At 45.3% G+C, this 13,574-nt stretch overlaps 1 protein-coding gene across 2 annotated transcripts; it reads left to right on the top strand.

The window, feature by feature from the left end:
• The first annotated feature begins 1,098 nt into the window (after positions 1-1,098).
• si:ch211-195o20.7 (cytospin-A) lies at positions 1,099-12,995 on the top strand. 2 transcript variants are annotated; one of them, XM_068581164.1, is made up of 12 exons: positions 1,099-1,250; positions 1,714-1,825; positions 3,611-4,213; positions 4,425-4,477; positions 9,523-10,043; positions 10,437-10,533; positions 10,671-10,737; positions 11,759-11,819; positions 12,128-12,224; positions 12,322-12,438; positions 12,527-12,586; positions 12,712-12,995. In XM_068581164.1, the coding sequence occupies exons 2-12, from the start codon at positions 1,786-1,788 to the stop codon at positions 12,799-12,801; spliced, it is 1,806 nt and encodes a 601-aa protein (XP_068437265.1). In that variant the 5' UTR covers positions 1,099-1,250; positions 1,714-1,785; the 3' UTR covers positions 12,802-12,995. The 2 variants fall into 2 exon arrangements, with proteins under 2 accessions (XP_068437265.1, XP_068437264.1); XM_068581163.1 differs by lacking the exon at positions 1,099-1,250 and adding an exon at positions 1,435-1,551.
• Positions 12,996-13,574: the final 579 nt, after the last annotated feature.

The following is a 13,574-nucleotide window of genomic DNA, read 5'->3' as shown; positions in this document are numbered from 1 at the left end:
TTGCTTGTGTAGAATTCAGATACCCAAACCTCCAGTGTTTCAAATGATGGGTCATCTCTATTAGGGTAACGCTTTTCTCCATTCTATGTGTCTTGACATCCACTATCATATATCATATTTATATTATAAAGGGGTATTATGTGGATACTGATGTTGATGCTTCAGACTTCCTCGACTGTGTCATTGTTTATTTATACATTTGATTTGTGAACATGTAATTCTTAATATTGACCCATGAAATAGATTTCATGATTAAACATACTATTTGATGCCATCTTTACAAATTTTACAAAATAAGAACGCAAGAAAAACAATTTAAGTGTAAGTGTTTGAATATACGAAATGCCAGCATAAGTTATTATTTTATCATATGATAAAAACTGAATCTTTTAGTGTTTTAAAAACATGTAAAGGTCTTTGGAGAGGAGTTACTTAGTATTTCTTTAGTGAATGTATTATTTGAGCTGTATAATGAGAAATATTAAAATTGCAAGTCACAACTTGAAGCACTTAAACCAGAGATGTAGCAGAGCCACCTATGGAAATCCGTTCTATTAACTTTTACTGTCTGCTACATCCAATTTTACGGTTCAGATTCATGCAAATCAAAAAGTTGTATTAAGGCACGAATAAAGAGTTGTCAGAAAAAGGGGTTTCATTTCCGAGCATACCACCTCAGTCAACTCAGCAGCTGGAAGTGGAGTTTTAGAGGCCAAACACGCACAGTTTGAATACGTGTACAGCTGTTTGAATCCGAAAAGGCCTGGAGCAAGTGGTACAGGGGGTCAGTGGGTCACCGGCCAGTGAGTCACCCCCGCCGTCAGCAGCCAAGTGAGGAATGGCCACCCAACTTCCCGGAAGCAACAAGTTGCTGCCAGCACGGTCCAAAGGCGCCCTCCAGTGGACACGTGCAACGGCGCCATCTGTCAACGATGTCTTTTTGACCATCTAGCATTGTGTGTGTGTGTGTGTGTTTTTGTGTCGTTCTTGTTTTCGCTCTTTGGTTCAGGAGTGCGGATCTCGGTGATGTTTTGCCTTCGCATCGCCACGTTTCCCGCGGCAACATGTAAACTGCTTTGAGGCAGCGCCAGTCCGCTCTGTGTGCTCTCCTCTCGGTGAGCACGCGCTGCACTGCGCCTGGCTGAGCACCGCGGAGAGAAGTCACCGCGCGGAGAAGAAGAGTTCCCCCAAACCGCCAACATAAGGATTTGGGAGTCTTTAGTTTTTGTTTTTTTGTCCACTTTCAAGGGGTATGTATGAGATTTCCATTGCTCTTCGAGCTCAGAGTTATCGTTTTTCAACGTAGTGGGTGAAACGTTGAAGTTACTTCTCTAGACAGTTTGAAACTCTTGGATGCGGCGGTAGCGCTTTGAAGTCAAAGGAGTCATGGCGTTCGAGAAACAATAACCTATTCAAATAAAAATAACCAAATTTGTTTTGTAAACTTTGAAGGGGGTGTGTTGTTTTGATGTTGCTCATTTCTCGTGGGCGGTTTTCGGTCGGATGTTACCGTGTTTTCTTTGCTCCGGTTGTCACCTGTGGACTTCCACGGTAACTCCACTACTAATGTATCGTCAACTTTAGAGGCATGAAGGTCGCCTCAGTGCAGAGCTGAGGGCACTGAATTATTTCTCAGCTGGATAACTGTGCATGCTGGAAGTGCATGACTTCATCCATCATCTTTCTGAATGTCCTGTGTGTGTCTGTGTGTAGGTCACTTTGGTCTGAGTGAAGCAACAAGCACCTGCAGGGTCGCATCAGTGGCCCAAATCCCATTACTGCAGAATGGGTAACTTTTCCAGCAAGGACGGCCATGGCCCCACAGGTAAGTACACACACACACACACACACACACACACACACACACACACACACACACACACACACACACACACACACACACACACACACACACACACACAACCCACTTCCCTTGAATCTCTTTTGGCCTGTCTCTGCATGATTCAGTAGATTTCAAATGTTTGGCAGTACACATATACGCCTGGTTGTACACTTCATTTCACTGAAACATAAAGTACAAGGTGGATAGTACAGGAAGAAATTCAAGGAGAGCAAGGAGACCGTATGAAAGAGGGGTGGATAAGCGCCGATCTGGATATTGAAGGCAACAAAAGGAGAAGCAAGCGGAAGTGTGTGTGTGTGTGTGTGTGTGTGTGTGTCTGTGCATGCGTGCGCAGCAGGAATCTTGGCAGCCCGCCTGTGTGTTGCACAGTGAGTGGTCATTCTCCTGGCGTCCCTATGTGATTCGTTCGGGCCAGCTGTGATGAATCGGCAGAATTCCCCGGCTGAGCACAAGGGCAACGGATTAATCATAGGAGGCCTAATGCTATCTGACACGCACACACTCACACACACAGACCTCAATGGGCACACGCACACTCATCCCGTCAATCTGCCACCCGTGCGCATGATTGGACGAACAAAAAGCAGAGGTGGCATGAGAAAGTTATGAAGACAATCCTGTCATTCCTTCCCAATGGTTTGGTCCTGCGTTACTTTGCAAACACGGCAAAAGGAAAAACACTTAATTTTACTAGCAGTGAGGCTTTTGTCCAAACAAGGAATAGGAGGAAAGAAAAGAAGGATACAAGATGCCCAGTGGTTCCCATCGCTGTTAAAGTTATTATTAGTGGCACGCTGTTATGGGCCAAGAGCGCTCAGCCAAAAGAGTAGAAATCACTTGTGTTATTGCTCTTGTGTCAAGTTCTGGAAATGTATTTGAGCTTGCCTGTCTGCTGCAAATTGGTCTATGTATGGGAGACATTTGTCCTCTGTGTGTGTTCCTGAATTTGGAGAATGAATGTCGTACACAACATTGTGAATGAGCAAGCCCAAGAGGAATGTCTGTATTAAAGCATTCATCTTCAGGGGCCTGGCCTGGATGTCTGCCGGCCTGGTCACCTCTCTGAATGGTGTTTTCAGTGTCAACATGCCAGACGAGTGACCACTAAACTGTTTTCTTTTCTACAGTCTGTCCATGATTTAGTTTCTCAGTCAGTCATTTCTATCCTGTTTGTGTTTTATTATTCTTATCTTTAAAGCCCTGTTACTTCACTTGGATGTTTGACCTTCACTGTGCAGAATGATTTCAGAATGATGTATGTGCAGAGGTTTGACACTAGAAGGCTGTGTTTTTTTACAGTCATCTGCTGAAAGAGGAAGGTTTCTCAGCGCTCACCGTAAATCTTAGTTTAAAGCAGGACTTTGTGAGCCAATCGCAGTGCAGTATGCTACGTACACACCAAAATGCACTTAGAATGGACTGGACTAGACCTTGTGATTAACTTCCCAAATAAGAAAAAATTGCATAACCAAATACTCTGGATTTTTCAATTGGGGAGGAAGAGTAAGTGTCCTTTTTAAACAATGATATCTGATAAATTGTTATTAACAGCCGATCATGAAGTTTATATGTTAGGGATGAACAGAAGTCACGGTTTGGTTCGTACAGCGCTTTTCGGACTGTGAAGCCTGTGTGCTGAGAGTTAAACACAACTAACCAACCATCAAAGCCCTTATACATATATTGAGTGGTTTTTAGAATGTATTTGCTTTTCTTCCATCTGCATTTGTTTTGTCCCCCCTCTAGGGGCCCTTGGGGATAGTTTCCACACTCCCCCTACTTCTCCGCAGAGTGAGGGGCCTGCTTCTATGCTTGGGCTCCTTCCCCCAACTTCACCTCAACCTTCCCCCAGAGCACCACTTTCATCGCCACCTCCAGTGCCAGTCCTTGCATCCAGTGGAAAGAAAGCACAGCCAAGCACCAACCCTAGCACTTCCAGTGCCGCTCCTGATTGGAGGCCTCATCTACAAGTCAGCTCAAATAGCTTCACCTTTGGCCCTGCAGTTAGCCCACTATACACCAAGTCAGGAAGTACCGTGGGTAAAGGACAAGCTGCTCTGGGGAGGAATGGCGGTCCTCCTACTTCCACCCCTCGACCTCTGGCCTCCCAGGGGAAGACCGTGTCCAGCAGCCCCACAAAGAGCCCCTCTTCTCCCTGTAGTGCCTCACCTGTGGTGGACAGCTCTTCTGGGCAGAACTGGAGGGAGAGGGACAGTGGGCTGAGTCAGTCTTTACTGCCGGCTCAGGAAGCTGGGGACAGCCAGGGGGAGGAGCTGGAGAAACTGCTGGATGAGTGCAGGTCTACATTGGGTTCCACTGCCTGTCAGGATGGGGTCACCTACACTGCAGGTAAGATCTAATACAATATACTTTATATTGTGATGATACATTATATTTAGGTCTAAAGAATTTTAGTTCGAGCAATAAAAATCCTCGTTTCATGTGTGGTTTTGACATTTCCCTGCATTGAGAAGGGTAAATACATTTCCTTGACATTTCTTTTTGTGTTGTATTTGATATGCATGTGATGTCTTCTGACATTTCTGAATCCTTCCCTCAGAGATACTGAAGCATCTACTGACAGAAGTGAAAAGTTTGAAGACTACTTTACAGGTGAGTTGCCTTAGGAAGTGAGTTTGTTTTTCAATATGATCATCATATGATAAGGACCATTCACTAAACCCCTCCCCTGAGCAGCAATTGTCAATTTAGCACCCACCAGAGACCATAACCCTATCCCACCACACTCGCACAAAAATTGTAAATACTGCCATTCCAAACCAAAAGTACAAAAGTAAAAGTGTATGGCTGTGTTTCTCTGCTCTGACGTAAGCTACGAAGGTTAGCATGTCCTGCTAATTGGCTTACTACCAATACTACTGTCATGTATGTAGCCATTAAGAGTTTACTGAAGAGGCATTTTGCCGGCATCTCAATATAAAAGAAGTCAGCTGCAAACAGAAAAAGTTAGCTCAAGAAAACGTTTTTTAATGAACTCATGGAGCTAACATGAGCTTAATTAGCTAGCTACATCTTAGGACAATTACCATTGCAACCAGTAAAATCACTGACCACGTTGACAGAGAAAATGCCCCCGTCATCTTAAAGTCGTAGTTTTTCAGTTTTCATTTAAAAGTTTCTCTTGAATTTCCCACCTTTTCCTATCGTTAGTGCGAGTTTTGAAAAAGAAGAAGAAATGCCTGTTTGCCAACACAATACGGTGGATAAGCAATGTAAACAGGAAGCCACACACTCCAATTATACATCAGTCAGAGTATCGCTTGTGATAATTCATCCAGGAGATAACAGCAGAACAAGCCCTGTCACCGTCCATCTCCCTCTATCGCAATATGCCTGATACTGGGCCCCTCTGGGAGCTGCAGCTTTGCTAATGGGGGTCTTCCTGTCCTCTGCTTCTCCTGAGAGGCCCAGAAGAGGAAAATCTTTGAGATCGTCATCTGTCAAAGTTGTTTTTTTTTTGTTGCTCATACTTGTAGAATTGATCCGAGATAGTTGCATGTGTGGCTACTTTTTGAAAGGAGAACAAACATCTTGAATGACCTGAATCACCTGTTTCCTTCATTGTTTATTTTATGTTTGCCACTTTTTCGAACTGAGTCACGGAATAAAATGAAGAAACCATGCAAGATAGGAATGTAAATTCTGCAGGCGTTCTTCAGTCCTAAAGCTCGGGCGTTTCACGGTCTTATGAGCGTGGTGATATGCTGCGGTAATTTCCTGTGCGTCGTTCGTTCCAATTTCTTGACCCTCCCTTATGAGGATTGTAGCCAGAGGCTCCCAGCTTCCTCTATATCTGCCACAGATTACAACAGCCGGGACCTTAGAGTACGCTCCATTTACTTTCTCCTCCTTTTTCCCTCCTGTGACTGTCTTCACTTTTGCTACTTCCACTTTTATAAATTGTTTTAACTGTTACATTGCAACCAAGTATCATGTACTCTTCTACGCCACACTTTCTCGTCACTTCTTTCCCCACTTGGTATTCAAACCCTGTCTTTCCTTCCTCTATCCTCCACTTTCCCACATCCCTGTGTGGGACCCAGAAATATCAGCATTGCACTGGCCAGCTGAAGCTCAGAGACATTGTGGTTTGCCACCGAGAGGTAGCCGTGAATTAGAAATCAGGGCAATCCGAAAGTGTGTGAACACGGGTTGCCCTCGATAGGGCAATGTAAGCCGGCAAAGCTCGACTCTATGAACTCTCTCGGTTTGCTCTGCTGTCCTGGGAGCCTTTCTGTGGCGAGAAGGGGAGTGCAGTGCGGAGGAAGGGGGGTTCACATTCGGCTGTTCAGGAGACAAAACGTGTTTTGTGCTGTGTGGTGAGCTTGGGGGCGGGTTGCGCAGTGGCTGACCGGCCGTGTGTTTTTGTGTGTGCGCTCCACGTGAGACAGAAGACTCTCAAACACGTTCAGATGCATTGAAAGTCTTGGCTGGTGCGATTGTTTTTCAAGCTTTGTACGGAAGCCTCCCTCCTCCCTCCCTTGCTGTGCCTCTCCGCCGTTTCTTCATTCCCTCATTCTGTCTCCGACTGACCGCTCCTCCCGGGGAACAAGAACCCAAAACGATTGCCCTCCAACTTTTGCTGCAACGCTCCTCTCTATCTCATCCCTTCTGCTCTCTTCTCCCCAGTGCCCCCCCCCCTCCCTCCTCCCTCTCTCCTCTATCTCGCTTCCTCGCCTCTTAAGTCTGTTCTTTCCCTTCCACCCATCTTTTCATCTGACCCCAAGTTCCTTCGGCCTTTTTCGCTTTCGCTCTGACGTCCTTGTTTTTTGACCTTTTTTTTCCCTGTGTAATTTAAGAAGCCATTATTCTTCCAGTCCCACTCTGTCAGCTAAGCCTCTCCTCCGCGCCTCTTCATCCGTCTTCATCCCTGCGTTCCCAAGCACTCCTATCTTTCTCTGCCTGTCCGCGGCCATAATGTTTTCCTGATGTACTGTAGTTAAACTGAATTCTGAGAGCACATGATTACCCAATGTGCATCGAACTACGAAGGGTATTACGCGATGTGTCATCTGTCTGTGCTTATGCGCCCCACCAGTCTTCAATTGTCTTAGCCGACAAAAATGAAAACACTCGTGTGTGTGTGTGTGTGTGTGTGTGTGTGGGGCTGGTCAAAGTTGTGTTCCCTCCCACCTGGAGATTTAGTCGATCACAAAGCCCTGCTTTGGAATCAGTTCCAGGTGAGCGCTGCTGGAGATTTACAGGAATGATCTCCTGGTTCCCTCTGCTCTCTTTCCCTCCTCGCTTGGCTGCTCCAGGAACTCAAAAAAGGCCCGGTATCTGGAGGCCACGGAGGTTGTTCATGTGTAGAATTTCGATTTAGTGTGATTGGGAGGATTGGAGGAGGGTGGTTGCTTGTGTGCTTGCTGTGTCCAATTCGCAGCGACGACTAAACGGCAGTGACACGGGACCCCTTTCTCTGATGTCTGTGGACATTTAAATATGCAGCTCGGAGGTGCTACCGAACTATTTTCATGTGCCAGGAGGGGGGAATTTGCCCGTTTAGTGCGCGTGTTTTTGACTTCTATAGAGGAAATGAAACATCCCTTAATAGCTGTAATGGCGTATTCAAACGCTTTTTTGAATGCACACCACAGGCTTTGTAAAGCTGGAGAGAGGAGCCATTACGGAGCTGGGATGTTTCCCCAAGTATGTATCAGAACGACTGGGTGGGGAGGTGAACTAGGGACAGATGGTTAGAACACACACACACACACACACACACACACACACACACACACACACACGCTGACACAATCTCCAAGTGTGCTGGACCCTTTCCAGGAACTGACAGAAACTCAGATGTGCATCAAGTTTACAGTGCATCTGTGTGTGTGTGTATATGTGTGTGTGGGCTGGATATCACATCTGGTCTTGCAGTGGGGCACTAGGTCAGCTCTTGAGGGAGGACGAGTGTGTGCTCGAGTCTGACAGTCCACACCCTTATCTCAGTGTGAACCTGATGAGCACTCCTTCCTGTTTCCGTCAACAGACATGCTCCACTTGGAGTCATGTGCAGATAACAAAGACTCTGTGAAGACGAGCTCCTTCAAGTCCAAATGGCTGTATTACTTAATATAGAACTTCTTCAAACATGGACTACGATGCTACTATTCATTTGACACACATGGCCAAGCAGAATGGGCTCCATCTCACCCCTGAACGTGCAGAAGTGTGTGTGTGTGAGAGAAAACTGAACAGTGTGGTTTGATGGCAAGAGAATAAGGGAGGTGTATGTGTGGGAGAGAAGAGGGGAATATGATATGTGTGTGTGTGTGTATGTGTGTGTGTGTGTGTGTGTGTGTGTAATCTAGTCCAGCTGTGGTCTTGAGTCACCGGTCAGACTTGGCTGGGATATTGCCTCCTCCTCCACATCTCAATCCATTCTTCATCTAATTACCGACCTTCCCAACCGCTCCGCTCCTCAGCACTCCCTCACGTCTCTCTTCATGTCTCCACAGTCTTCACAGTATTAAATCTGTGCCGGATTTCAACCACTTTTATCGTCTTTTCTTTTTTTTTCTCTCCCCCCTAATTCTCGCCCTTTTTTTTTCAGATAGATGATGGTCGCTTCACATTTCTTATAACGTCTTAGTATCGTTTGCCATCTGGCGTCATTGGTTCTGAGAGCGTCTTTTTAATGTGTGGGGCAGTGTTTGTGCACGTCCAAGGCAATATCACTCCTGAAGAATGAAAACTGAGCTTTTATTAGAGTAATGGCCTTTACACACCAAGGGCTTTTTGTTCTTTAGCGCCGTTAATTCATGGCAACATATTTTTGTCACGAATACCTCACACAGAATGGAAACGCAGCAGAATTCCTTTTTTCTCAGAACAAGCTTTCTGACTTTTTAGACATAGGCATCATAGGCACCAATTCCACTGTGCAGAAAGGACATACTCAAAACGTACACTACACTGCACAACAACAGAGGGTCCATACAGTCTCGACCAAGACGGCACACTTTGTTACTCCTTTCATCCTTGACAAAGGCATAGGTCCCAGATCCACTCCTTCCTCTCGTACCTTTCACAATAAAGTCTCTAGACCTTTAAACTGCGTCACTGTTTACATTGTTTTTCCCCTGTCTCTGTCAAAACTTAGTGTTTTCTCTATCATCTTAGAACATAATCCTGTTGATTTTTAGATGACATGAGTGAAACCTTTCAGCTCACAATGCCTCATTAGCGTGGAGCTCCCGTCCTCTCTGCTTGCTGAAGCTTGTCGCTCAGTTCAGTTTAACTTTGTCCTCTAATGAGGCCCAAATGCCAAATTGTATTGTTTATTTGATTATAGTCATTGTCTGCTGAGAGTTCAGCTATGTTTGTTTTGGCAGTCATTTCAGTTTGGGTTCAAAAAGGTTTAAAAAGGTTTTATTTGAGAAAATGATTTGCAGTCAAATAATATTTGCAGACACTAGTGTGGCAGTATGAATTGCCAGTTTGTACTGTGATAACTGTGATCTTCTTTGATTTGGACCCAGACGTAAATTTGAATAAAAAACGACGTCTGCTTCTGGAGTTGATGTGTTCAGGCGACCATCTTTTAGGAATCACAAATGCCAGTCTGCATTCATAGAAAGCTATATCAGTCAGTTGGAATAACAAATGTTCGTTCCCTATTCTTTCGCCTCCAGACGGAGCGTGTGGAATGGCTGCAGTTCCAGACTGACCTACAGGTGGCGGTGTCAGTGGCAGACCGCCTGAGGGCCGAGGCAGAAGAAGAGCTGACGGCGCTTCGAGTGGCGCACAAGGACGTGGAGAGGGAGCTGGCTGCTTCCCAGCAGAGACAGAAAGAGGCTGATATGCAACTAGTGACCCTGAGAGGGGAGTTAAAGCAGAGCAGGCAGAGACTGGCTACTCTCGCCCAGGCTCCATGTCAGGAACCAGAGAGGCCCAATGGAGAAGCAACCAACATCTCTGAAAGCAAAGAAGGAACCCAAAGGGGCAGGGAGAGGGGGCTGTACAGGCTGGGACGAGAAGGAGCGGAAAGTGGGAGTCAGAAAGAATCGACGAAGAACGTCGTAAGCGAGGATGCCAGAGCAGACTGTAAAGGTGTGACCAAGCGTTACCTGAGAAACGTGACCAATAAGGAAAGGACTGGAGAGGAGGCGCGATCCAGCGAGCTGCGAAAGACGTTAACCACGGAGAGGTCAAGGTGAGATAACAGTTTGACCTTTGAGTGACTTTTTGGAGAATACAGAGGAACGCACTAAAGCATAATGTTATGTGGGTGGCACTTACATTTGTTCTGACAGTCAGCTATTTCAAAGCAAAGCCCAAATCCCTTCACATTTTTGGTCTCTGACGTAGCAGTGGCAAATAAATAACTATCACCAAATTTGGTAACAACTGTGATAGTTGTTTCTTTTAACTGTGTTGCACAACTGCTCAACCCACAGGCCTTCTTGGGGCCACTCGAGGACCGTTTGAACAGCTTCGTCTCCAGCTGGAGCGGAGTGGGACACCTGTCTATTAAAAGCATGCCGTCAAAGGTGGTTGGTTTGGTCTCTCTGGGCTGTTCTCCTAACTGTGTATTGTGACGTTACAGAAGCCTATCCAGGTTGCCTGCATCCTCGGGCTCCCCCACCATGCCGAATGGCACTTCCCAGCCTCATACCGCCTCAACTGCCAGCCCCACAAACAAGGTGAGACGCTTTATCCTGAGGAGGATCCTTCATTAGAGCACGTCTGTGAGCCATGAAATGCACACACACTTAATCCATAGTTTTCTGATCATGGAGTGATTTTGACTCAATTTGAAGGAATCTTGTCTGTTTTACAGAACATGGGGCAACTGAAAGGCCGAAAAAGTCTGGATTGGCAGGACAGCCGTTCCAGCGCTGACACAGGTGTGTTTGTGTATACGTGTGTACAATGTGTCACAGTATAATTGTGTTTGTGGCGTGCTTTTTTCTTTTTCTTTTTCTTTTTTTTTTCATGGAACCAGTTTGACCCTTTTTAATTTAATTGTTTAATCATCACACTGCTGACAGCACAATGAGCTGCTGTCTATAGTAACAACAATAATCAGTGTTCCTATACAGGACTTTGTAAGGGTGTGGTGAGGGAGGGCCTGCGCCTCGAGAAGAACATTTTGTACGTTTTGAAAATGAAACGCATCAATCGAGTGTACATTGAAAGCAAAATTATGTGGCTAGAGCTGTGCAGAACTTTGTGCTCTCGTAAACAATGTTGGGCTCTAGCAGTGGTCGACATTTAACCTTCTTTAGTACTTACTTGAGTATTTCCATTTTATTTAACTTTACACTTCTTGTTTGACTGTAAACTGACACCGTGTGTTCTGAATCAATTACATACATGCAGTAGTTAAACTGCTAAAGATTATAGTTTTTAAGTCAATTTCATCCCATAAGCAAGCGGACATATCCGAGAGCATGGTACAGGTAAACACCGGCTTTACCAATTCAGGAGGCTTCCTGCAATAAGAAACAATCTCAAAATGCGTACAAGTCGGCAGATCTGTGTTTGTATCGGATATGTGCACGAGGAAGCACAATAATAATAATTGGTGGCAGTAACGGGCCAGGAAGTGCCAACAAAGTCAGTGGAGAAGAAGCATGCCAGCAACATGTAAACAATGCAGGATTTAAGTTATTTATAAAGGTCGTGGAGGTAGGAGATGCATTCATTTTAATTGGGCAATTGTTTACTCACTCGTTCGCTTCTTTAGACGCTGAACGTCGATCTTACAGCTTGTTCTGCTGCCACCAAGTGGTGACAAATCAATCAAAGCTGCTTTAAACATGTAGAAAGTGTATGTGAGCGTGTTTGAGGGTGCTGTAGCTCATCCTGTGTTCACACTTGACAGCATGCTGCTGGGCAATTTAGTGTACTTCCTTGGCTTTACAGGGAAACGTGAGGAGTCTCTGAACAAGTACAACTCTACCCTCGCTGAGCTGCCTCCCGCCAGGTGAGGCTTCACACATACTTCACGCATGCTGACAAACCATTTTGTCCAAGCGAGCAGCCCAATTGCTGCATCCTGTGTGAGTCTAATTAGTCGTTTCAACCCGAGTACATTTGTCTGGTGAACTCGTAGAGCTCGATATTGGGGCCAGAACACCTCTCGTACTTGGAATCAATGTTTTAATTAGGTTTTCCTGTCGATAACAGAGTCCACTATGAGACATGATTTTTTTTTTTAAAGAATTGACTGACAACAGCTCCTGCAGTGTTCAAACCCAAAAGCTCCTCAACCTTTCATCTGGTTGTTGTCAGGTCCCAGGATGGATTCAACCTGCTGCTGCGTCGCCATGGAGGCTCAAAGAGAAACTCGCTGCTCCGTTGGTGTCAGAGCCGAACACAAGGCTACAAGGTGACCCTGGACATGATTACGTTTTCAAGTTAGGGGTGGCAAAACGTACAAAGCCATCGGTTCTCTTGTGTTACCGTAATCTTTTCCCTCCCTGCAGAATATCGACATCACCAACTTCAGCAGCAGCTGGGCGGACGGTCTCGCCTTCTGTGCCGTGTACCACACCTACCTCCCCTCAAACATCACCTACACCACGCTCACGCCAGAGAACAAGGTAGGACCCGTTCCCGGTGCTTGTTTAATGGACAGGAACAAGTGATTCATGGTGTACAGCTTATCGATTCGTTCTTTTTGCTTTGTAGAGGGAGAATCTCAGCCTGGCATTCAAAACAGGAGAGACTGTTGGGATTGGACAAACCCTGGTATGCATTGGTGTCTTTTCCAATAGAAACAAATCATTTTGCAGTAAAGCCTCGTCTGATGTTTCTATGACGGAGGCATGGTTGATTTTGAGCTCATGAACGTCTTTGAAATCTTTGCTCCATAGACGGTAGAGGAGATGCTGAGAGCAGGAGGTCCTGATTGGCAAAGGGTCCTGAGCTACGTGGAGAGCATCTACCGTCACTTTGAGATGTGACTGCTGCAGGTATACTGCCTCATCACATACTGATCCCGACATAGGGGATCCTTAAGGACTCTCTGAAGAAAACAATGTTAGTCGTGATGGTTCCTCAGAATACTACAATATACCTTTTCTTGTGTGTCCGGAAACTGGATAAACTTCTGTTTAAGATACAATTTCTTGATAAAGTCTTGCTCCTGTGGTTTGAAGTTCCCTCTGCTTGTCATACGCTTCTGAAGATGTCCTCTGACCAGAAGTGGCGAGGCGCAAATGGGTTGGTTGCCATGTCCTATTAATTCCTATGTTTTATATACATTTAATCAGCTGCCATTTGACTTGTGTATCAGTATGTAGTGAAGAATTACAACACAGTCAAAGTAGATATCTTATCAGACCAACTGAGAAGGAAGGGAAGGATTAATAAAACACCTTTCTTTTTATTAATACAGATTTTAAAACCATCATCATTCTTTGATCACAATAGACATTAAGAATATGTGGATCTTTTTTTTAAGGCATCCTTATGGGGAAAGTTTATGTATAGGCCGAGTTGCTGTAAATGTCTCCACACTGGTACGCCACTGGCCAAAAGTACTGTATAACATCATGTCCTTGAACCGGTCAATGATTTATCCGCCAATGTGTTTTGCCTTTTAAGCTCGTCTGTGATGCTCTGCAAAGATTCTCCTCCTTCCTGGACCTTTTAGCTCTCTGTAAATATGCACTTTTGTCACAACACCTTGTTGGTGTACGAATGTAATAATGTACAGTGCAGATGTTACATAACC

Source organism: Clinocottus analis, unplaced genomic scaffold (assembly GCF_023055335.1).
Source record: "Clinocottus analis isolate CAN_PGR_092001 unplaced genomic scaffold, fCliAna1.0.p SCAF_17, whole genome shotgun sequence".
NCBI classification, from domain to species: Eukaryota; Metazoa; Chordata; class Actinopteri; order Perciformes; family Cottidae; genus Clinocottus; species Clinocottus analis.
Note: the sequence above shows the minus strand (reverse complement) of the source record. Positions and strands in the feature narration are given on the sequence as shown.

Bases quoted from the DNA above. Each gene is read 5' to 3' on its own strand.
- si:ch211-195o20.7 (XM_068581164.1), top strand. From the start codon at position 1,786: ATGGGTAACTTTTCCAGCAAGGACGGCCATGGCCCCACAG. The intron at 10,044-10,436 runs GTGAGATAACAG...GTGACGTTACAG, and splicing joins TTAACCACGGAGAGGTCAAG to AAGCCTATCCAGGTTGCCTG. The intron at 12,439-12,526 runs GTAGGACCCGTT...TTTGCTTTGTAG, and splicing joins CGCTCACGCCAGAGAACAAG to AGGGAGAATCTCAGCCTGGC.